The sequence below is a fragment of the Platichthys flesus genome, chromosome 14, assembly GCF_949316205.1.
Source record: "Platichthys flesus chromosome 14, fPlaFle2.1, whole genome shotgun sequence".
NCBI classification, from domain to species: domain Eukaryota; kingdom Metazoa; phylum Chordata; class Actinopteri; order Pleuronectiformes; family Pleuronectidae; genus Platichthys; species Platichthys flesus.
This window is the reverse complement of record NC_084958.1, coordinates 22,256,257-22,279,610: the sequence shown is the minus strand read 5'-3', so window position 1 is coordinate 22,279,610 and position 23,354 is coordinate 22,256,257. Positions and strand designations below refer to the sequence as shown.

At 43.7% G+C, this 23,354-nt stretch overlaps 1 protein-coding gene and 1 long non-coding RNA gene across 3 annotated transcripts; one reads left to right on the top strand and one right to left on the bottom strand.

Annotated features, from left to right (window-relative positions):
• The first annotated feature begins 872 nt into the window (after window positions 1–872).
• Window positions 873–19,972, top strand: LOC133968797 (integrin beta-1-like). 2 transcript variants are annotated; one of them, XM_062405005.1, is made up of 17 exons: window positions 873–1,198; window positions 11,045–11,111; window positions 11,589–11,674; window positions 13,031–13,250; window positions 13,335–13,505; window positions 13,582–13,820; window positions 13,936–14,091; window positions 14,258–14,353; window positions 14,469–14,558; window positions 14,706–14,846; window positions 15,405–15,607; window positions 15,973–16,211; window positions 16,290–16,512; window positions 16,678–16,910; window positions 17,029–17,195; window positions 18,121–18,204; window positions 18,695–19,972. In XM_062405005.1, the coding sequence occupies exons 2-16, from the start codon at window positions 11,045–11,047 to the stop codon at window positions 18,196–18,198; spliced, it is 2,409 nt and encodes an 802-aa protein (XP_062260989.1). In that variant the 5' UTR covers window positions 873–1,198; the 3' UTR covers window positions 18,199–18,204; window positions 18,695–19,972. The 2 variants fall into 2 exon arrangements, with proteins under 2 accessions (XP_062260989.1, XP_062260990.1); XM_062405006.1 differs by lacking the exon at window positions 18,121–18,204 and having other exon boundaries at window positions 874–1,198.
• Window positions 19,688–21,422, bottom strand: LOC133968799 (uncharacterized). Its single transcript, XR_009924143.1, has 2 exons — window positions 20,785–21,422; window positions 19,688–20,200 (listed from the first exon to the last, which is right to left on the bottom strand). It is a non-coding gene; the product is annotated as an uncharacterized LOC133968799 (long non-coding RNA).
• Window positions 21,423–23,354: the final 1,932 nt, after the last annotated feature.

The window sequence follows — 23,354 nt, the reverse complement described above, 5'->3', positions numbered from 1 at the left end:
GACCCGAAGGGCTGGAATATTACAGGAAGTGGGAAACCAGTGGTACACCACCAGGAAATATGCACAGACTCCAGAGTATCAACTAATGGAACCAAAACAGAAGTGGTAAATGTCATCAGACGCTTTTTGGGAAGCGAAATCTGAGGCTGGGCTATAATGGGTCCAGGGAGAGTTTAAATCTAGTTTTATACTTTATGGGTTTGAATAAGATGTTTGTCTCCTTCTTTAACTTCTCTGTTTTTTATTATATTTCTTTCTGTTTTTCCCGCTTGTCCGTTTGTTTGTTATTGTGCCGGTTAACACAGAAACAGATTTCCACTAAACCTGATGGAGGGATATGATGCAGCTCAGGGAAGATCCTGCACATTCTCACCATCTTCTCCAACAAAACATCATGGATGTTGTTGAACAAACATCTGGGCCACTTTAGGCCCAGGTGCGTTTTGTCTGGGCCACAAAAAGGCCAGGAATGCTGCATCATCACCGGAAGTGGCCCACATCTGTGTGCCGTCTGAGTGACATCATATGTGTAGTGATTGTGTGTTTCTAATAAACACTTAAATCTGAAATACTCAGTTAAAGTTCCCAAAAACTTCTATTAAATATAAGTAAATGTTAAGCTTAGGTTAATTTAAAACTAGAACTAACTACAACTATTAAAGCTGCCAGGTGAATGTGTCACATATTATATTTGTGTAAACACGTGTGTGTAGGTGTGTTGCACCTTCTATACTTTGTGTGTCGATGTGTGATCTGAGGCTTGTCACCACTTCCGAGGTGAGAGTGAGTTCACCTCTCGGCGGTATGCTGGTTCCTTCGCCCCCTGCGCGCCGCGGCTCCTCCCGCAGAGGCGGGGTTAACCGGAGAACAGGGGTTTGTTGAAGCGGGGCTCTAACGGGAGAAAGAACCCAGCGAAAGGAGCCGACACGTCTGTAACGTGTTCGGAGCGAGCAGCGGACTGTCTGGCCCTTATCTCACTTTGACCATAGCCCACATGCACCCGGGTTAACTCCCATCCACCGCAGCCCACCAGTGTGTCCACTGGCCGGCTCGTCTCGGCGGTGCGGTCCCTAGCGGAAACAAAGCGGACCCTCTCCTCGGCTAGTCCTCGGCTCACGTCCCCGCTGAAGAAGACACTTTTCTGGGGCTAATGTTGCTCTGAACCATCGAGGAAACCACGTTCAAGCGTCTACACAAGGTGGGTGCCGGTGGTGTAACCCGCATGGAGCCCGCTCTGCCATGTTTTACCCGAGTTAAGTCGACGTAAAAGAGGGGGGGGGGGGGGGGGAAGCTGCCGTGCCATCTCCTCCTCGGGGGCTAAACTTTGGGTGTGGGTTAACCAGAACTAGCTAACGGCTAACAGACAGCTAACTTAGTCTCTTCCCGTGACGTCACACTGGTCGGGTTGTTGAGTTAAAGTGTTAAAGTGTTGGTTTTATAATCAAACTAGTTATTCTTCGGTGAGTCGGGTTTGGGCTTTGCTGGAGGAACTAGGCCCCGGTGGTCGCTTTGTAGGACCGGAGAGGCCATGAGAGGATATAACATGTGATTTATCAGCCCTGGTTCACTAGTTCAACTCGTTAACTATAAACCAGGTTAACTTTCACACGTCTGTTATCAAGACTTAACTTTGAATTCACCTAAAACCAAAACTTGTTGAGACTTTTTTTTTTGACTGGCTTTGATTCAAAGGAACTTTTTCTTGAGGAGGAAAAATATGCTTTTCTTTGTCACGCGTGATAATTAAGGGAAACTCTTCAAATCACGTTTAGATGATGAATTTCAAATAAAATACAACTTTCAGATGTTGAATCTGTAAAAACTGTGAAAGGAGAAAGTGTTTGGTGACTTGTCGATAACGGAAATAATCCCAAATCCCATCCTGATATTCTGTTTATGATCTTAAGGTGTCTTTTATTGTGTCTGTGCCCTTATTTTATACTTAAAGGTAACTTGGTGTTGTTGCCTAATTGTCTAAAAGTATGACGAATGATTTCAAAATCATTAATCACATATTTTGGACTTGTCTGGACGCGCTTGGGAAAACTTCTGGGTCCTTTTGCCAAAGGGCATCTCTTTTTGTTATACATCTGAAACTAGGACTAAGTATAACTTGTGAAGACTCTTCCCTCTGGACAGATTATACACAAGGGAAAGAAAACCTCAGCCGTAAACACTCGAGTGTGATCAGGAGTGTAACGGATATCCTGGGACAGACCACAGCCGGACCCCAGTCTGGTCAGACTTCATTGTGGACTGTGTAAACTGTGGCTGGAGACACAGACGCACTAAGGCGTCTTTAAGCAGCCCAGCTTGGTTAACCAGAGTCGAAAGCCTCTTGTTCAGCCTCGCCCGCAGCTCTCACCCAGGACTGTTGACTCCGAGGTAGTTGGACAAGATTGGTCTCGCCTGCCTCGTTCACTTCCTGTAAAGGAATTGTAGCCTGGGGGGGGATGTTTTTTCTTTCTCCTCCCTAGTGAAGCTCGGGACTGAGTTTAACTTGTAATCTTTGCTTCCAGGGTTCTTGCTGCAAGACCTTATTTAGTGACATGGGAATAAAAAAGTTTTGGGGGTAATTACGGGCCTGGCTTTCAGACAGCAGAGTAATGACATAGCAACAGCTCGGTGTCGAGTTGTTACAACCATGTGTTTCTGATCGTGCACAGCATGCACACATAACATAGATACAGACAATATACACCAGGCCGGGGAATTTACTTTAGAACAGACGTGTCTGTAGGCTAAAGCAGCTCCCTGTAGTTCACTGACTCACTTCCCTTAGTAACATTGTTGTGTTTAAACACAGCGAGTTGTGCTTGTCCAGGAGCAAGGAGTGTCTGGGGCAGATTGAAGGGTCATCCTGCGTTACTCAACACCAGGCCTTTACCCCCCCACTCGCCAGAAATGAGTCACGGATGACGGCTCTTCCAGGGATAGTCGGATGTAGCTTGTGGGAGTGGAGCATGTTTGCAGGGTATGTGATCATACTTTTAAAATAATTGTCACCATATTGCTGGTTTGGAGGTCTGAGTCAGTGGTATCGCATGTCACGGCAAAATGTTGAGAAGTCACGGCAGAGGCAGGGGAAGTTTGAAACTGCCTGAGAGGAAGCTTCACAACTAGGCCTGTCGCGATATGCAATAAATCAATTAATTGCGCGATAAATTAAAATGAGCGATAATTTTTTGCCGGCTGCAATAAATCGCCGGATGGTGTTTTTTTGCCCCAACTGAATTCTTCAAGGCAGCGCGCAGGGTTAGGCATTCAGTTGGTGATGGTTATTATTTCCTGCAGCGCAGCCTTAAAGGCCGAGCTGAGGGCACAATAAGTTAACCCCCTCGTCACGTCTCAGTCACTTGTAGCATTGGTCTCTATGTGGGAGGCGGAGCCCTGGCGTTGCGCAGTGCAGAGTGCAGCATGAAAGTCCCGAGAGGAGAAGAGAAAAAACATTTGGAAGAATAAAAAGATGGAGTTGGTTTCTAAGCCGAACGCGACAGCTGCCGTGTGGGAGCACTTCGGCTTCAAACCCAACGGCCGGGGCGAACCAAATAACTTATGCGAGCCGACATGTCGCATTTGTTTGAAAACAGTATTGACAAAACGCGGTAATACAACAAACCTGCATCTTCACCTGAAACACAATCACCCGATGCAGTTTTCCCAGCTTGGGAAAAAACAAACAAACAAACTGGGGCGTTTAGTCGGCAAACAAAGTACAAACAGGACAGCGCAAAATGGTGCGCGCTCACTGACTGTGTAGTTCGCTTCATTGCTAGAGAGATGATGCCCTTTAGTATCGTGGAAAAGCCTGCATTTCGACGAATGCTGCAAACATTTGACAGCCAGTACGAATTGCCTGGGAGAACATACGTGTCAAAACGGCAATATTATCGCTTATCGCAATAATTTCTGGGGCAATTAATCGCACAGAAAAATGTGTTATCGTGACAGGCCTATTCACAACATAGATTTAAACCTGCACATACTTATTATTATTGTTGCCTCCATTCTAGGAGGTTGTGTTATTGCTTGTGTCAGGACATGGCCCAAGAAAAACTTCTGATTTAACATTGTGAGATATGGTGTTTTTTTCAAATTTATATTTAGACCAATATCTCAGGGAGTGATTCATTGACTTACCGATGTTTCATAACAAACTTATTTAACAATGGGCCATGCATGTTGTCGGTGTGTCTGGTCTCAACCAGCTCCTGAGGTGAAGATTCTTCTGTGGAGCTGCTAAATGCTTCAGCTACTCTCTTCTGTGTGGTGCTGAGCAGATGCTGAACAGTGCCCTTTTTTATTTTACATCAAACTGACCTTGTAAACTCAAGTTCAAATCAGAGAAGGGGGAAAAAGGACCAAATATTACGGTGACGTCGTTTTTCCACGACATCTCCTGGAGATGATGAGGCTGGAATGCATTATCTCATCTCTCCGAGGAGGCCCGGAGGATCAGGATCTCCTCCATGTGAAAGCCAAACTCCAAACAGGTCTCTCAGTTCATTCAACAGCTTCAAATACAGCAGACTCTCCCTTCTCAGCTGTGAAACCCCCTGCAAGGAGTCATCTAAAGTTTGTTTTATTATAAATTAGATTGTTTTGGTTAAAGTACTCTGCAGTTTGGTTTTCTAACGGTGCTTTATTAATGCCAGACGCTCAAACTGTCAACCAGATTGAACACATTCCTTTGTCTTGAAACCCCAAAGACGCCTGGCAGATGTTGGTCTGGGTTGATGAGGTGTTCCTGTTTGTATGTTGGGTTTCCAGTTATCATGCTCTGCTTGCTGTAGGAAGTGAGATCTTCCTCCTGATCCTTCAGCTGGGGGAGAAAAGTGATGTCTGGGTGTGGTCTAATCAACAAAATGGCTGCAGAGTCGTGCTGAGTTTGTTTGGGCACTTAATGGACTAAGAGCCGACTGTGACTTCCAGCAGCAGGTGGGGGGGCCGGCTGGTTGACCGGGTGGCAAACAGAGCTGGGTGTGAGGGGGGATGGGCACCTCACTCTGGACTAATGGATGACCCACCCCAGCAGGAACACTGCTGACTTGTGTTGCTCACCCCCTTTCACTTCTTCATGTTTCTCACAAACATTTTGTACAAAGTTGTGCAACATTCATAATTTTAACGTGACAGACATAGAACATAAATCTGACGAAATGTCTTGAGCTCATCTTGCTGTAGGATCATTAGACTTAGATATTGCACTCCTGAGGTTTGCATTGTGATATATTACCGGCTGTTACAGGGTTTCTACACAGGTTTAAAAAGTCTAAAATTCAATAATCACAAGATTTTCTAGATCAATACGTCTGTGCTTTGTCAAAAGTTTGTTTAAAATGTCAATTCTGTAAAGACATGTGACCTCTTAAAACCAAACCTACATGTCCTTATGACATTTACACATACACCATAAACTCATATCCTCCACAATCTAAACATGGACTTTGTTCAACTGAACATTCACAGATGTTCTCAGCTCCACCTTTAGACAACACCTTTTAAAACCACTGAGTTACAGCAACAAGCCACAGAGGAAAGTCTGACACTCTGCAGTGCTTATAAACACAAACATATTTTACTCTTATTCAGATATTTCAATTATTTATCTTGAGTGACATTAACTGTATAGGCCACCAGTTGATCACACCTAGTTTCTTTGCCACTCCCAGTTGATTACAGTTCTGTGGTAGAATAAATCCAACTGACATAAAAACCCTATAGACCTTATTTAGCTGATAACACAATGTCTGGCGGCCCCACCAAAAGGAAGTCTCCTGAACCAGACTTTGCCCAGACAGTTTCTCTGGTAGATATTGGCAGATAAGGCACTGTATCACCATTAGTGAACAGAGGAGGAGGTAAACAAGGAAGCAGTGGTGACACAGTGGTGCAGGGTCTGAGTCAAACCCCTCATGTTCACCTCCTGTTTTTAAGTTTGACTCAAGCTGATTCTGTGACTTGGGAAAAGCCAGAAAGAATAAACATGACTTTGTACGCATCAGATCACACAAATTACGTAAGGCTGAAGAGCATATTTCTTTAAAGGAACTACTTTCATGTGTATATATATATATACACATGAAAGTAGTATATATATATATATATATATATATATATATATATATATATATATATATATATATATATATATATATATATATATCCTCCTTTATACACATGATGTGTAAATCAAACTGTGATGTGGATGCTAATACCCTGACAGTATTACTTATCAGAAGTTATGTTGGTCATGCGTCTCTCATTCACCACAGTCTTTCCAGTGTGGAGTTGGCGGAGGTCTCGTGCACGGTGTAGATTCTTTGTAGGACAGAGCAGAAGAATGCTGTCTGTGCATTTACATGAGACAGCGTGACTGTGGCCCCTGAGGCGTGTGTTCAGGCTGCAGATTGAATCAAAGTGCCTCTGACCTGCCGGAGTCTGACGGCAGCGCTGAGCGGAGCTGAGTTACACACGGCTTCTCCACAGCAGCTGTTGGAAGAGATTCTTCAGAAAACACTCGTCAGGGACCGAGCATAACTCCCACCGCCTATGTGGAAAACTTGGTTGTTGTACTAGTGTGTGTATATATAGCTTGGTTTGCAGGAAGTGTTCACAGACGCATACAAACCATCATAAATACAAACTTAACAGCAAGCACCTGATAGATGGTCACTATTCAACGAGCGAATGATTAGCTAAAGTTGGCATGTTCATTATGGTACAGATAAAGAAGATTTTGAATTGGTCCTCTATGTTTATGCCCTTTGCCCAAACTGCAGGGTCTGGACAACACAGTCCAATATGGCGGCTCCTTCCTTATGACGGTTGTGGTGGTTAAAGAGCTGAACTTTATTCAATCAGGCAGCAGCTTTCTGTCTGAACCTGTTCGAGGTTGAAGCTCACCGAGCCCGACCCAAACCCAACATGCGTTTGTGTTTTTTGTGTCTTCAGCAGACGCAATGTTTTCCATGATTACGGGCACATGCAATATAAAACATCAAGTAGACGGCCCAGCCGACGGGACTGATTCCAGCCCAAACTCATTTATAATCATTTGTACGAATCCCTCTAACCGCTAACTCCAATAACTTTGCCGGCCAAGCTCATTCCTGTAAGTCATATTCAGATTTCCAAACCAAGCCACAAGGACTGACTGGACATGTCTGGAAGTCTGGAGAGGAAACACAGTCTCATCCAGCAGGACCTTGCTCTGTGTTCCTATATAATCACACATCCATACTCTGGAATCCTCTCTGCTACTGTACTCGCATCGGAGCGAGCTGCTCTGGTTACTGTCAACAGAGAGTGGACTGTAAATGAAAAACTGTGGCGTTAATATCCATCACCAGGAACACTAAGCATGTGCCGGCTCCGTCTTCTACTGTCTGACCATACAAAGTCATGAATCGATAGTTTACTCCCACTCATCTAAATATTAAGCTCTCGTGTCTGTCATCGCAACGACTCACAGTCCATAGTTCCTGCTTGACGATATTATAGGGGAGTTAAAAGTGAGGATGAGTGGAGTTAGAAACTTTTAAAGAAAAGTTTGTTAACACATCTTCTCACCTACACTTTGTGGTTCAGTATCATCTGCCACTTGCGCTGCTTTCAGACATGGACAGGAGTCTAGACCTTCTTCTGAAATCTTCTGGAGGAGCTGTCTTTACTTACTCAAAGGTCCGAGCCATTTGCTCCAGAGTTCCTTCAGGAATTTTCTATCCAGTTGATTAGAATCACTTGAGTTTGTGTTAAACACAGTTAACTAAGCTTTTTAACCGAGTCAAACTTTCTCTGAATTCCCCACACATATGTGAGACCTTCCTGTATCCTGTGTCACACTCATAAGGATCAGAATTACCACAGTGAATTATGATTCAGTGTCTTCACTTCTCAGCTCTTATCAGCTCCCGCCATTTCCGTTGACACAGTGACGTCCTCTCCAACAGTCAGACTCTCGTTTATATCTCTTATATCGCTGTTGAGGCAGATGTCTACGGATGATATGAATGCAGTTAGTATCAGAGCCTGACAGATATGGATTTATAGGGACTGTTATATCGGCTGCTGTGTATTTGAAAAAAGAAAATATCCTAAGATATCATTATTGAACCTTAATGACAAAGAAATGTAGTAGAGGTTTGATTGTAGTTTATCCATATTATTATAAATAACTATGAATATAAAGAAAACATAAAAATAACTGAATAGAAGTTGAAATAAGGAAATAAACTGTTTATTTTAAATAAAATGTAAACAATCTTTTCTGCAATGTCTATACAGTGAAATAAAAAGTGTTCATATTAGCAAGCAGATGCCAGTATGTCTTTGAAAGTCTCATGTCGACCAACAGACAAATCAGACAAGCTCTTGTTAAAACACATCATGGTTTCAAATGTGGTTTCCTCCGGGGTATACGCTCTCTTAGTGTCTCTCAAGTTCTTCTTAAATTTGTGCCGTCAAAAAAGGAGGAGATGTAGATATTTAAATACAATTGATTAAATCTTAAATTAGTCACTATGGGAGTAAGCACAACACGCAAACGTCTTTTCAAATTTATCATGCACTACCATCTCTACCACAAATGCCAGGGCCTCCTCCGCCTAATCTCATTATGTGGCCCTCAGCCACTGGAGACTCCAAACGCCTGTCCATCTGTCAGCTTGCTGCAATTTGCAGCTCGGTGCAGGACGAGCCCGGCAGCAGTAAACAATGCTGGACTCCAGGAATGTGTGGGGGAGCCTTCGTTGGGTAGAAAAGTCTTTCCAGTTGGTTTTTGGTTTGAGTTTTATTAACCATCTTGCTCGGTTTGTTGTGTGTTGAACGGTTTCTGTGTCGCCACAAGTTCTTGTCTGTTTCCGTTTTTTATAAGTAGGAAGTATTTTTGTATGGGGGCCGCGTATATTCATCAACACACGATGATTTAAAAATAAATTACATTTAATGTCCCTGGCCAGACATAAACAATGTGCTGTTTCTGTGTTAGGTGTATTTCTTCTGCCCCCCCCCCCCCCACACACTACTCTCTGAATCGTCCAGTCTGGTATATTCAGTGTTGATCAAAGTGTTTGTCTCTGAGGTTTCCACACAGATATATGATAATCTATCTCTAAACCACTTCTAGGAAATGTGCATCTAAGTGGGTCATCAGGCCCCATCTCACAGGATGTGGGTGTTTGATGCCTTGGCCCTCCGACCCACAGTGCACTGCAGCAAACATCTTTCACCTTCTCACCACGAGCATCTACTGAAAAAAACCACTGGTTTCACTGCGACAAATAATTAACCCTTTAATATCTCCCTCTCGTTTGTTTATATAAATATATCCTGCAGGAATAGACTGTTTTCTGACACAGCTGTTACTAAGCTGCTGTCAACACTGCCTGGTTTCCTGTTTGCATGTTACTGGGGCAAATACTGAGAGAGTTGCTCTTGAGTCTCTACGGTTGAGGTCTGGGCAGACAGTCAAGGAAGTGTGTCACTGGATCTCAGGGGAATGGCAGTGGTTCAGGAGGAGACTGGAGGCAGCCTGACCAAATATGGGAACACACACATTCAGGGGAACACTCCTACTTTACCTCTCCCCTCTGCCCATGGAGCTGTGGCCTCGGCTCGAGGTTTTCACTGCACACAACCTGTTTGAAAAGTTTTTCCGAGCTGCTGTCACACAACAACAATCTGCACTTTTGGTTTGTGTAGCTCTGTTTTCTTGTGTTACGTCTGGGTTGTTAATCCTCAGCAGCTCAGCTCAGTGTGGTGAAGAGGTATCGGACTGCCCAGTGAACCACAGTTATTCCTCCCTGGTTATAAAATTCCATACCATTAAACCCAAGCTGCTCAGGCTGCTCTGTTAGAATCATTACATGTTTTCTGTTAGACTCATTATGAGTAATGCTGCTCTTCATTACGCAAAACATTTTTATTCTCCAGTCTCTGTTCCCTTCCGTCTCTTATCGATTATTTACTGATAAGCCTCGGTGAGATAATGAGCAACATTCTACATCAGCCTGCAGGAAACAATGGTGAGAAAGTATGGTTGTTGGTAAAGGTGTTGAAGAACAGGCAGATGATGCTAATCAATCCTCCACATGTGGAAGACATCTCCACCACACTACTGTGGTAACTGGGTCATTGCAGCTCCGTGAGAAATCGTTTTTTTTTTTAGACTTTCCAAACCGTGAGAACTTTTTTAAAGAGGGCATGGTTGTGTTAATTGTATACTTTGAAAACACAGCCTCACAAACTGGACTAACTTAATGTGACCAACCTAAAGGACATATTTCTATTCCCAAGAAAAATGAAAATACTGGATTGAAACCTAGTTTGAAAAGACGGTTTTAAAAATACACTAACTTTTACTTAGCAACAGCGCCCTCTGCAGCCTCGTGTGGTTCTTATTCTGTTAGGCTCAGTGTCTGAGCGATTACGTGGTTTTCATGTTGAGAGACAACAAAGGCGATCAATCTCTTGACTGCCTCGTCCCACTCACTGAACTGTGGATATTACCCATCATCCTCTGCTTCCTGAACCAGAAGAGCTGCTGCTCTAACGAATCCACCAAACTCTGTTTAGAATTCCTCATATTTTACAATTTTCCTGCTGAATATTAGAGGTTTTAAATAACTTTTCAGTCTTTTTAACTGATCCACATTTCAGCTTCACGCTTCAACTTGCTGCATCTGATTCTGACAGTCGAAGCTGTGCCTCAGTTCTTCTCACAGGAGATCGAACCTTTTCGTTCAGGGAGAGAAAGAGGAAACATTCTCTGTACTCGCAATCGCTCAACCATCAAGCTCATTTTAATCAAGCAGCTGTTTTAAACAAGTTACATAGTGTTGCTCTAAATTAGTTGAAGGGCATAAACAAACCTTTTCTCTGTTTGCACACACGTCGGTTTTGTGACCACATTATTCTGCAATAATAAGAAAATGCCTGTGATCGTTACACAATTATTGGGCAACATTAGTCGTCAGTTTTCTAAACACACGTGCAATTTTTTAAACGTGTCAAGCTTTATATCTTTATATTTTTCTAATTACAGATGGATTTGCGGTTACTGTTAATAGCGTCTTTATCAGCCGTCCTCGGCAGCAGCTGGGCACAGCAAGGTAAGAACACACACATTAATCTGTTTGGATTACTGTTAAATATTAGACATCTGCTAAACCATACAGTGGCATCTTTCAGCTCTACAAGTGCAATACACCAACTGTACTGTTATTTGTTAAACTGTGCTGATTCAGCATGCTTTGCTTTTATTTGTTAGATATTAGACACAGTTTCTGTGGTTTTAAGAATAAAATGCAAAACAGTTATAAAAACTGAAACTTAATTTCTTCTTATTTTTATTCCTCAAATGTTACATTTCTTAATTCATGGTTTTAAGACTGTGGGACCAGTGGGTTAATGGTGGGAGTCCTTTTTTATTTATTACATTTTTAACGAGTTGAAGTCATCTGTTGGTGAGCTGCCTCAAGCTTTTCTCAGCACGACTTCGCTGGAAAGAGGTTGTGTTTTGTTGGCTGGTTTTGGTCGGTGAACTAATGGAACTTTTCTGATGTGTCCTCTTGTGCCGTCTCTTTCAGAGGGAAGCATCTGCATCAAAGCAAACGCTCAGTCATGTGGGGAATGCATCCAGGTGGCCGAGATGTGTGGATGGTGCTCGGATGAAGTGAGTTGAATCCCCGAAGCTGCCTCTCCACTATTTTATCTCATGAATGAAAAATGATCTGTCAGATCTTAAACAATGAATGTTGCACCGTCGGTTTCCTCTGTGGTTTGTTTGGAAGCATTGTCTCATGCACAGCTGGTGCTAAAGGCAAACAAAGTTCAATGAATAACACAAATACATTTAATAATATCCTAAAAACATGTGTACGACAAATAGAGTCTCAGTTTGATTGATTTAAAACAAATAATCCAAAGATAATATTATTGTTTCACCTCTGTGCAGGTGTCAGCCATGGCTGTGTTTTTTTTTTTTTGTGTTTTCTCCTGAACATGATCTCAAACTATTTCCTCCCGAAAATGTCCAGAATATTGTGTCTGGACATTCTTCGGAACCCAACTTATTTAAAAGGGGAAAGAAAACGTCTGCAAGAGTCTAAACCTGACCTTGGATCAGTCGCACTCATCTGACTCGTCTGTCTGTATGTGCCCTAATGTTATCTACATTATTTACTCCCCCTGTGAACTCTGTGTTCCTCAAAACAATGACTCTTCTCTTCCTGGTTTCTGGCTTCTAAAGTTTTATATAAATCTGAGCTGATGTTTTCTGTCAGTTTGTAGGGTTGATAAAAAATAGCCTTGTGAATCATGTGGTTTTGAAAGAACTGGGTCAAAGAATCATTTTGGTTTTGACTGAGTTCATTGTCTCTAGTTCTCCTCCACTTTGCCTTGTGGGATATCATGTGCATCTAATCTATATTCTTATTCAGGCCTGGCAGTCATCTGTTCCTCCTTATCTGCCCTGCTTACAAACAACAGCCTAAAGAACAGACTGTTCGAAAAACAGAATGTAGAATTGATCGGTTTCCAGGGGCCTCGTTGAAAAAGATCCTCAGTCATGTTAAAGATTCTTTGAACCTGTATCTGCTTCAACGATGCCCTCAGAGGTCGGAGAGTTTCACAGTTTAACTTTCACAAAAGAAGAGCATCAAGATCTTTTGTTTTTCTACAAAGTCCTAATTGAGAGAGTCTGTAAAAGAACAAATGATTGTTTTATGGAAAGTCGTGTTCTTCCTTTTCACATTTTCTCAGATACTGTGCAACCTGTCAACAAGTTTCTTCATGTCCGCCCCACCAAGACAAATTCCACAGAAACGATCCAGATGTTTCTGAACATGCGTCACACGTGGAAATGACTTATTATTACATATGTTTGTGCTTGTTAGATTCTGATCAGTTGTTGAGGACGATTGTGAAAATCCTCTCCTTAACAAAGCTTGAGAAATATATGTATGAAATGATTGTAATATAAATTTTACTTGAAATAATCCTCACAATTACATCTTTTACTCTTCTGCAGAAATTCCTCTCTCAGGGCGAATCCAAGTCGGCCCGCTGCGATGACCTGGAGTCGCTGAAGAAGAGGAAGTGCAGCGTGGCCACGATCGAGAACCCACGCGGACGCGTCGACATCAACACGAACAAGCCGGTCACCAACCGCAAGGACTCGAATGAGAAACTGAAGCCCGAGCAGATCACCCAGATCCAGCCACAGAAACTCACACTGACACTCAGATCTGGTAAATGTTCAACAAGAACTCACTCAGATAGTTGCATTCTCAAATGTGTCCCCTCCAAATTAATTATCATCTTCTGTTCTCAAGGTGAGCCTCAGACCTTTGACCTGAAGTTCAAGCGTGCTGAGGACTACCCCATCGACCTGTACTACCTGATGGACCTCTCATTCTCCATGAAAGACGATTTGGAAAACGTCAAGAACCTCGGCACCGACCTGATGAGGGAAATGCAGAAGATCACAACAGACTTCAGGATTGGTGAGTAAGAACCCGACGCACTAAAGGGACAATAAACATGAGGAAAGTAGCTGAGAGAAATTCTCCTCCCTTTTAGGTTTCGGCTCCTTTGTGGAGAAGACGGTCATGCCTTACATCAGCACCACGCCGGCCAGGCTCATCAACCCCTGCACAGGGAACCAGAACTGCACCAGCCCCTTCAGCTACAAGAACGTCCTGAAGCTGACGAACAACGGAGACGAGTTCAACCAGCTGGTCAGTCAGCAGCAGATCTCAGGAAACCTGGACTCCCCGGAGGGAGGCTTCGACGCCATCATGCAGGTGGCGGTCTGTGGGGTAAGACTGAGCAAGACCTGATGTGTGTTCAAGCTTTTGCATCCAGGCTCAGTAATCAGTGTAGTGATGTGAATGAGTAAAACTAATGAGGGGACTCTTGACTTCATCTTACCAGGAGCACATCGGCTGGAGGAACGTGACTCGTCTGCTGGTGTTTTCCACCGACGCTGGTTTCCACTTCGCTGGAGACGGCAAACTGGGAGGCATCGTCCTCCCCAATGATGGGAAGTGTCATCTGGAGAACAACATGTACACCATGAGCCACTACTACGTATGTAGTCTATCATTTATTCAACACGCATAATGTTTCATCCTCGTACTAATGGTCCCAATTTATTATTGATGATAGGATTTGACTCTTGACAGATACAAAAATATGAATAAAAGAAGAACTGCATGGTCTAATGTGACTTTGTGTGTCTGTGTGTGTTTTTCAGGACTACCCCTCCATCGCACATTTGGTCCAAAAACTGAGCGACCACAACATTCAGACCATCTTTGCCGTCACTCACGAATTCCAGCCTGTTTACAAGGTAAACTTTGTTTTTATCTGCACTGTACTGAAAAACCTTGTATTTGATGTATGTCATATTAAATAATGTGCCTCTTATTATTTGTTCATTGTGTTTTCACCTTTGACACTTACAGGAGTTGAAAAACCTGATTCCTAAATCAGCCGTTGGAACGCTGTCCTCCAACTCCAGCAACGTGATCAAACTCATTATTGATGCTTACAATGTGAGTCCCGACCTTTTCAGAGATGACTTGTGGTTTCAATCTGAGTTTTTGCTTCCCTATGTTTTGTAATTCGTGTACATTCGCTTTGGATAAAATCAAAACTGAAGAATGAGCACTGGATCTCTTTCTCTCTGGTCTTTGGTACAGGCTCTGTCATCTGAGGTCATTCTGGAAAACGGCCGGCTGCCAGAGGGCGTGTCCATCACCTACAAGTCCATCTGTAAGAACGGCGTGGAGGGGACGGGAGAGAACGGCAGGAAATGCTCGAACATTTCCATCGGAGACGAGGTTAAGACCATCGTTTGGCTGCAGTTTGTGTACACGCATGAAAATTATACAAATGGAAAAGAGTGAAATAGGACTTCTGAAGGATCTCAGGTCAAGTGGAACCCAGTCAGCACATGGGAGGTTTACTGGTTTCTCCCACTTATAGAGCTCGACCAATATGGATTTTCAGGGTAGGGAAATATGATCTCAATAAATCGGCTTATGAAATTAAAGTTTGACTGGTTCTGAGGATGTGGAGGCTTGGGACAGAGCAATTGAATTTTTTTTTTTTATCAAAAATCCAATCCTGAATTCACATATTTTCTGCATTGTTTATTGTGTAAAAAAGTTTTCATATCAGCAGAAGGAACCATCGACGTGGATATTACCAGTCAGGCCCTAGAACCCACTGTTTCAATTTGAGAGATTAACAGATTGACAGATTAATAAAAAGTTGAAGGATTGAGAAACACTTAACAAGCTAATAAGTTGAATCATGTCTGGAAAACAGAACAGCAAACTTCAAAGCATCGTCTTCGTCAGCTTTAATTAACCCATAAACTCTCCTCTGGTTTCCAGGTGTCTTTCAAGATTTCCATCGAATCCCAGAAGTGTCCGTCAAAGAGCCGTCGTGAGGTCATCAAAATCAAACCGCAGGGCTTCACTGAGGAGGTGGAGGTGGTTCTGAACTTCATCTGCGACTGTCAGTGCGCCGCGGCCGGACAACCGAAGAGTGAGAAGTGCAACGATGGGAACGGGACCTTCGAGTGTGGAGCCTGCAAGTAAGTCTGGAGGCAGGGACATGCCTCCAGACATGTCCCTGCCTGGACATGTCTGAGTCTCTTGAAACCTCAGTCTCAAGAGACTGAGGTTTCTGTTTCCAGCCACAACTGAACTTCTTGTAAAATCTGAAGTGATGCTTGGAATGACAACGTATTTGAGTAAATGATTTAGGAAAGGAAATGAGATTCTGTATTACTTTAACCACCAAAATAATGGGTCATTGGTACAGACCAGCGTTATTACCTTTTTAAGTTGTTGTCAACCAGACATTACATATTTTTTTCTTATTCCCTTATTCTCTTCTCATATTGCTCGTAGTCGGTGTTGCACGTTATGAACTGAAAGCTTCTGTCTTCTGTCTCAGGTGCAATGAGGGACGTATTGGGCGTGAGTGTGAGTGCAGCAAAGACGAAGTGCGGACAGAGGACCTAGACGCCAACTGCCGGAAAGACAACGGCACCGACATCTGCAGCAACAACGGCGACTGCGTCTGCGGCACCTGCGAATGCAAGACGCGGGAAAATCCAGCGGAGGTTTACAGCGGGAAATACTGCGAGTGTGACAACTTCAACTGTGATCGCTCCAACAACAAGCTGTGTGGAGGTGAGGCTTCTTTAACGTGTAACACCTGACACCGGTTGTATTGAAGCTCTGTGGTAACCTCTGCCCGTGCTCTACCAGGACATGGACGCTGTGAATGCAGGAAGTGCATCTGCGACGCCAACTACACGGGCAGTGCCTGCGACTGCTCCCTGGAGACCTCCACCTGCCTGGCGAAGAACGGGCAGATCTGTAACGGCCGCGGCACCTGTGAGTGTGGAATCTGCAAATGCACCAATCCCAAATTCCAGGGTCCGACCTGCGAGATCTGTCCCACCTGCCCCGGGGTCTGCGCCGAGCACAAGTGAGTCAGACTTCACACGTGGAAATTTAAGATTCGGAAATGTTAAACAGTTTTTAGTCGAGATTTGATATCTTTGGTATCAAGACACAAGTTGTTTTGAAATCTATGTTTTTACGGTTCTTCCAGTTCAAAGAGTTAATCCGTCCTCTGTCCACGTTTCTCCAGAGACTGTGTGCAGTGCAAAGCTTTCAAGGCCGGTGAGAAGAAGGACACGTGTGAGCGGGACTGCAGCTACTTCGAGCTGATGAAGGTGAAGGACCGCGACAAGCTGCCACAGCCCACCGACCAGAGCTTCCCTCTGACTCACTGCAAAGAGCGAGATGCCAACGACTGCTGGTTCTACTACACCTACGCCATCCGGAATGACACCAAGGAGGTCTTCGTGGTGGAGAACTTGGGTATGATCAGGAGTTTTTGTTAATGTCTCAGGAAATAACGTTTATCTCGTCGATCTGTTATCTGAGCTTCTACTTTTAACTTTTAATTTTCATCTTGTTTGTTTCCCGTGTTTTTCAGAGTGCCCATCAGGCCCTGACATCATCCCCATCGTGGCCGGCGTGGTCGCTGGCATCGTGCTGATTGGCCTCGCCCTGCTGCTCATCTGGAAGCTGCTCATGATCATCCACGACCGCCGAGAGTTCGCCAAGTTTGAGAAGGAGAAGATGAACGCCAAGTGGGACACGGTGAGTCCGTCGCACCCGAAGCAGTTAACGATGGTTCCTCTCCTTCATGTGCAGACTTCACTCTTTTTCAGTGTTTGAATCTTTTCTTCTAAACTGGTGTTATTTCTGTGGCTGGAAATTATACTCAGGCTTTTCTCGGGTTTTAAAAAGGATTGAGTTAGAATTGTTTTTAGACTTTCCATTTCTTCGCTGTTGGTTTTTAGCACTGGTTAAAAGTAAATCATCTAGAAAGTTGTGGAAACCGAACAGACCGAATCTCCAGCTCTCTGTCCTCGACCAACCTGAGCTCCTTGCTGTTCTGTTTAGTCTCGTCTCGCTGAGGGAGCGGCCCTCCCTCGGCCGACAGTGCTGCCTCTCGCTGTCCACACAACACAACTGCACAACCATAAAAGGCAATGAAGCCGAGACAGAGCAGGGCCTCTGGGCGACATCTGGAGGAAGCTGCACTGCTGCTGTTTCAGTTACAGGAGCCGAGGTTATCGTTTAATTTAGGAAGCAGGCTTTCACCATAGGTAGCGTTTGTTGGAACTACTTATAGACTATTTAAATAGATATTAACAGCTACTTCCCCAAGTTGCTCTCTCGTTTATCCACATAAACACAAACATATGGTTTATCATGGGATCGGTATTTTTAGTTGACATACATGTAGTTTTATTTTATATAGGGCGTTTATGGAAATATAAAGAATCAGTTCACAGGAAATTCAAAACACAATATTTACAACAGAACATGTTGTTATTGGCCTGTTCGAGAAATTACACAGGTAAATACGAACTTAAACAGAATTTCTTTTCAATCTTTCCTGCTGTGCTGAGCATTTCTCCTCTGTTTCTGTTACTCCTGTCCTATCCACTGCTCTGCTCATATCAAATTCATCTGTTTTTCCTTTCACCTTCCCTCTTTCTTTGTTTCTCCACATTAGCAAGGAAACCCCATTTACAAGAGTCCTATTAACCAGTTCCAGAATCCCAGCTATGGGAATAAATCAGCTGCTCTTTAGGTCAAAGTTTGTATCACCTGTTGGATGCATGAACTTCCTCCGTGTGGTTTTGAACCTTGGTTGACTTGACAACAGCATGTTGTGAAATTTGCAAACTTAACCAGAGGTGGCGTTGTTTGCCTCTTTTTCTTTCTTGGCATTTTCTTTATATTTTTTTTTATTTATTGTACATTCAGCACATCGCACATGTCTCAATGACAAAATTGTTGCTTCGAGCGAATAGTGAGATAGTTATACTGTGAATCTGCTCAAGCTTATCGGCGTCAAAATTCTTCTGGTGAAACCACCAACCTGAGGGTTTTAATCTTCATCTGGAACTATTATTCCATTCCAACTGTTATTTATAAATTGTATTTTCTCTAACTAAGTTGCCTCATTAACTCCTGCTTCTTAGCTCAGGCCCCTGAGACACTAAGGTTTGACGAGTGCTGTGGTTTGTTTCTCTGATTCCTCAAAACTATTTGAACTCAATCGATTGTGTTTCTCTCTTCCTCAGGGCGAGAACCCGATCTACAAAAGTGCCGTAACAACTGTCGTCAATCCAAAGTACGAGGGCAAGTGATGGAGCTCTGCCTCGGCTGTGTCAACACTGTATGGAGAAGAAACATGGGTCCGGGTGAAGGGGGGGGGGGGGGGGGTTATAACACTCTCACTGTTTGTCTGTTTTGTTTGTTTGTATGTTGTAGTCACCAAAATGATAGCAATGCATTCTGCCACTATTTCAGTGTGTTTTACTAACTTGGTTTATTTTCTATGCATCGTATGAAATGTGTACAGTCTGTGTAAATGTGGGGTTTTATATTTGATGTTGTGCCTGTGCAGAACTCGAGAGAAAGTGTTGTGAACAGATTCCCTTCTCTGCCACAGGACTGGCAAGGTAACGAAATGCTCAACTGTGCCTTTTTAGAGAACCGTCAAGCCATCAGTGTTTCGTTGAGGGTCTAATTGGACGTTGATGATGGGCAACAAATGAAGTGTTTCTTTCCAAATTATCATGCAAGTGGAGCAAAGGTTTTATTGTGTCTCTAATCATTTTGACCGAGTACATATCACACTTATTAACTGTCTCTTTGGATTGAACTCTTCAAATGTAGCGCCAGTCGGCCGTGTGTGGCAGCAATGAATTGTGTACAGTATGTGTTTGGGTTCTGTGTAAAGCCATATATGTATTCACAGAACCAGGTTGGTGGCGTTAGTATTGTTTTTGTCTGAGTGACTTAATTCCATCAGAACAATCAATTGAATCGTGTCTTTATCTACAAAAGATATTTTCTTGCGTTGCCTTTCTCGCTGAAAGGACGTCAGTGTACAGTCGTGTTTCTGTTTGGCTCCAGGTTTTACTTTACTCAAGTTAAAAGCCAACTCAGGTCCTGAATTCTTCACAGCAATGCCAAATACGCAAACCTGCCTTATTATTTGCTATCTAACTTAGCTTATATTGAATTGCCTTGTTTTTATTTGTAGAAAATGAACTGGGTAATGGCCCCAGTTTCTCTTTTTTTTTAACATGTGAGTAGTTCCACTCGGCCATTTGTCGGTGCCTCGATCAAACAATTTTTTATTGAACAGAAATAGGAATGGATAAAAAAAGTCACAGTGTTAAAGATCTTTGATCCCCCGATCTTTGTTTTTGTAAAGACAAAAAAAAAAGGTTACACCAGTCACCATTGTTTTTAAGTGCCTTTTTATAGTTTCTACCACACAATCACATTTGCAACTCTGTATTTCTGAAAATTATTTATTGAATAAACATTCAAAACAATTTGTCCTGACATTAAGTTGTTGTGCAGTTACTGTTTTGTGTATTGTTGTGTTTAGAGGCCTGTTATTGACATTACAGAACATGTCATTCAAAGCAACTTCCAATCCATGCATTCAACATCTTGGAGGTGCCACTCTGGGTTCTGCATCTTGCCCAAGGGCACTTCCACAGGAGCTGGGATTCGAGCCGCCGACCATCTACCCCTCAGCCACAGCCGCCTCCTCCTTGATGTGCATGAATCTAATGGAGAAACAAGCTTATTATCTTCCATGGTCCCAAAACACAACACGAGACAGAGGAGGAAGTGGTCAGTGAACGAAACCTCAACTCTAATCCTGACAAACTGACGCAGGCAACACTGAGCTTGTTGAAATGAGCGAGCAGATGAAATGTCACAAGTCTATTGAGGAACATACCATTGTGATGTTTATCGTTTTCTCATCCAGACCCAATATTTAACAGAAGAATAAAAAACACAGTGCTTATTTATTTTGCAGCTTGACATCCAGTCATGGAGAAGTGAACTTCTGACCCTGATGTCCACATGAAATCAGTCTGAGATCACATGAAGGAAACGATGACACATGATATTTCCAGCCTGGGTCCTCTGTACGGAAGCTGCCATGTTTTTCTAACAGTAGCCAAGAGTGGACAAACTGAACACATGACAACTGAAGGCTGCAACATGCACCTTCACCACTAGATGTCCCTGGATTCTACACACTGAACCTTTAATATATGTTTATATTGATACAAGGGGGCTGTAGATAATGTATAGTATGATTTGGCGTTTAAATTAAATTTATATATAATAAAAGTAGAACCTCATTAGAGTGTAGAAACCCTCAGCCAATCACAGGGGCTGATAGAGACGTCACGTGCCCTGGGAGAGAGGGGGGGCTCTCCACAGGTGATTGGTAGCCGCCGCTGGCCAATCACAAGCCGTGTTTCACAGTAAAGTTGTTAACCCCCAACAGTGGCACTTTGGTTTCCAGCGCTCCAGTTTCACATCGGCCGCAAAACACCGACTTTCCCCGAGACAAACGCGTCTTTGACGGGCAGGATACGAACCGGAGAGCGGCTCCGAGCCCCGGGAGCACCGAGCGAGAGCCGCCTCACGGTGGAGACAAGCAGGGGAAGTGGCCGGGGCTTACGCCGCTGGTCGTCGGGCGCCTCCCGGGCTGAAGCTGCGTCGTGTTGATGGAGCTCCGGGTTTTTTAAACTTGAAGAAATGTCTCGTGACTCCCGGAGGATCCTCCCGGTGAGTACCTCTCCTCCTCCGGCTCGATGGCCGCCTTTTAGACACGAAACAGGCCCGGCGTGAAAAGTGTTCCTGGCATCAGATGATTTCATACACGCAATCAAATTCCTGGCTGGTCAGCTGGATGAGATTCAGCCGATGAAGGCACCAGTTCCCCGGGCACCTGGTCATCCGAGGGGCCGCGGGGTGGATCCGTGAGGTCCGGGGGGAAGGGGGTTTTCATTTCCGACACAAGAACCGTCGAGTTGTGTAGTTGTGTAGTTGTGACATTAACGACAGAAGGAGTCAGAAACAGGATCCGTCTCCCGGGCAGAGGAAACCTCCCAGTCGATGAGAGGCTCAGTTTTTAACATGATTCCACATCAGTGGGTTTCTTTTATTTTATCAATCTTTCCACCATCTTATCATTTGAAATGTAATAATCATTGGATGTAAGGACTGTGAAGGGTGTGAGGCTGAACAGCGCCAGACCAGCTGCTGTGGTCTGCCAGGGAACTGCTTGGCCCTGGCCTGCATGGGTCTGGATCCCTCACGTTATTCCCCCCCCCCCGCCAAACCCACCTCGACCATACAAGGAGTCAAACGGGGGGGGGGGGGGGGGTAGGAGGAGGAGGAATCATGAGTGTTTGGCCACCTCTGTCAATATGAAGTTCAGTAGACCTGCACCCAGCCTGGATTAGATCTGCCTCCCAGTGACCAGCAGGATCATAATTAGTTAATAATTCGTTATAAAAGCTTGTTTACTGCAGCTGGTTTGTTCTATATCAACTGAAATGAGGTATAATTCACCAGAGACAGACGTCTGGGTGTGGGGTGACAAGCCCCACCCTCATGGGACAGTTGGGAGGCCAGCCAGCACAAAGTATGTGTCGGAAACATGAATGTGGACAAAAACAGAACGAGCAAAGTGTTATCATTTATGCACAATCACAGAAACAACAGGCCCTGACTCTACGTTCATTTTACAGTACAATACATAGGCTGGTGATTCAGTGACTATGTCGGCACTGTCGACGAAGCCACCAAATATTATTGCAGCCGAAGAGAAAACGTACTTCTGAAATACGAATGTCATTTTTAAATATTCTATATATGTAGGGCCTTCAATTCTTCAACATGGCCACATGTGAATATAACAAACAGCATTAATCTCAGTTAGCTGTGCATCACTACACTGCTGATACTGTAGTGATCATGTTTCACAAGTATAACTCAATAGAAATGTGTACCCTGTGGTTTATCTCAATGCTGCTTTGCATAACAGATCTTGTTCCAGGTTAAACCCTGAATTTGTTTAGATTTCATTCTCACTGTACTACTGTTGGAAAACGTCTGTGCAGGGTGAATCCCTAATAAAATTAACCTACTCATGGTTCTTGCTAAAGAAAGACTTGCTAAACTTCTTATCCTCTGGAGAGCTTACAAATATTTGTCCCAGACATCCTGGCAGTCAAAGTAGTTGAAACATTTCACACACAACATTTAAACCTCATGGTGGCGCTATGGGAAAGGTCAGGGGACCAATGAAGTCATGAGGATTCATCTGCTGAGGAGCATGAATATCTGAACATGTTTTTCAACATTCCAGAGGTAGAGAGGTCAAATGCTTTTCACACCTAACACTGGTTAGTTTGATATATTTACAGATTCAAAGACTCAATTCATCCTTTTGAGAGGAATTCCTTGTAAATTAGGCTCAACCTGTGAGCCCTGCCAGGTGTGAGCGCTGGACAATCGTGATCAGGTGGTGGACGAATGCTCTGTCTTTGTCCCGCCTCTGGCTTTACCTGCAGGTTTTATTTTACTTTCCTGTAGCTGATTTGTCGTCATGTGTTTTTGTTGCTGTTGTCAGAGTTTTTGCTAAATGTCCCACATTGCTCTTGGCTCTCAGGTCCTTACGATGGCGTCAGTGGATTTAATGATGATGAGAACACCTCTCTTCACCTGGGTGGACCCTGGATAGACCCAATGTCATCAACAGGTAAGGTATTTTATTCTGAAAAACTCCTTGTGTGGCTGCCTTTGGCTCTGGGTAAACATCCCCTGAAGTAAACATTCATCATACGTCAGCTCTCTTCAGTGCTTTGGATCTAAATATTCACCAAATGTGTGTTTGTACTGGAGTTCGACCAC

Coding starts and splice junctions, on each gene's coding strand:
- LOC133968797 (XM_062405005.1), top strand. CDS start 11,045: ATGGATTTGCGGTTACTGTTAATAGCGTCTTTATCAGCCGTCCTCGGC. Junction 13,506..13,581: donor CACAACAGACTTCAGGATTG/GTGAGTAAGAAC, acceptor CCTCCCTTTTAG/GTTTCGGCTCCTTTGTGGAG. Junction 13,821..13,935: donor TGCAGGTGGCGGTCTGTGGG/GTAAGACTGAGC, acceptor TCATCTTACCAG/GAGCACATCGGCTGGAGGAA.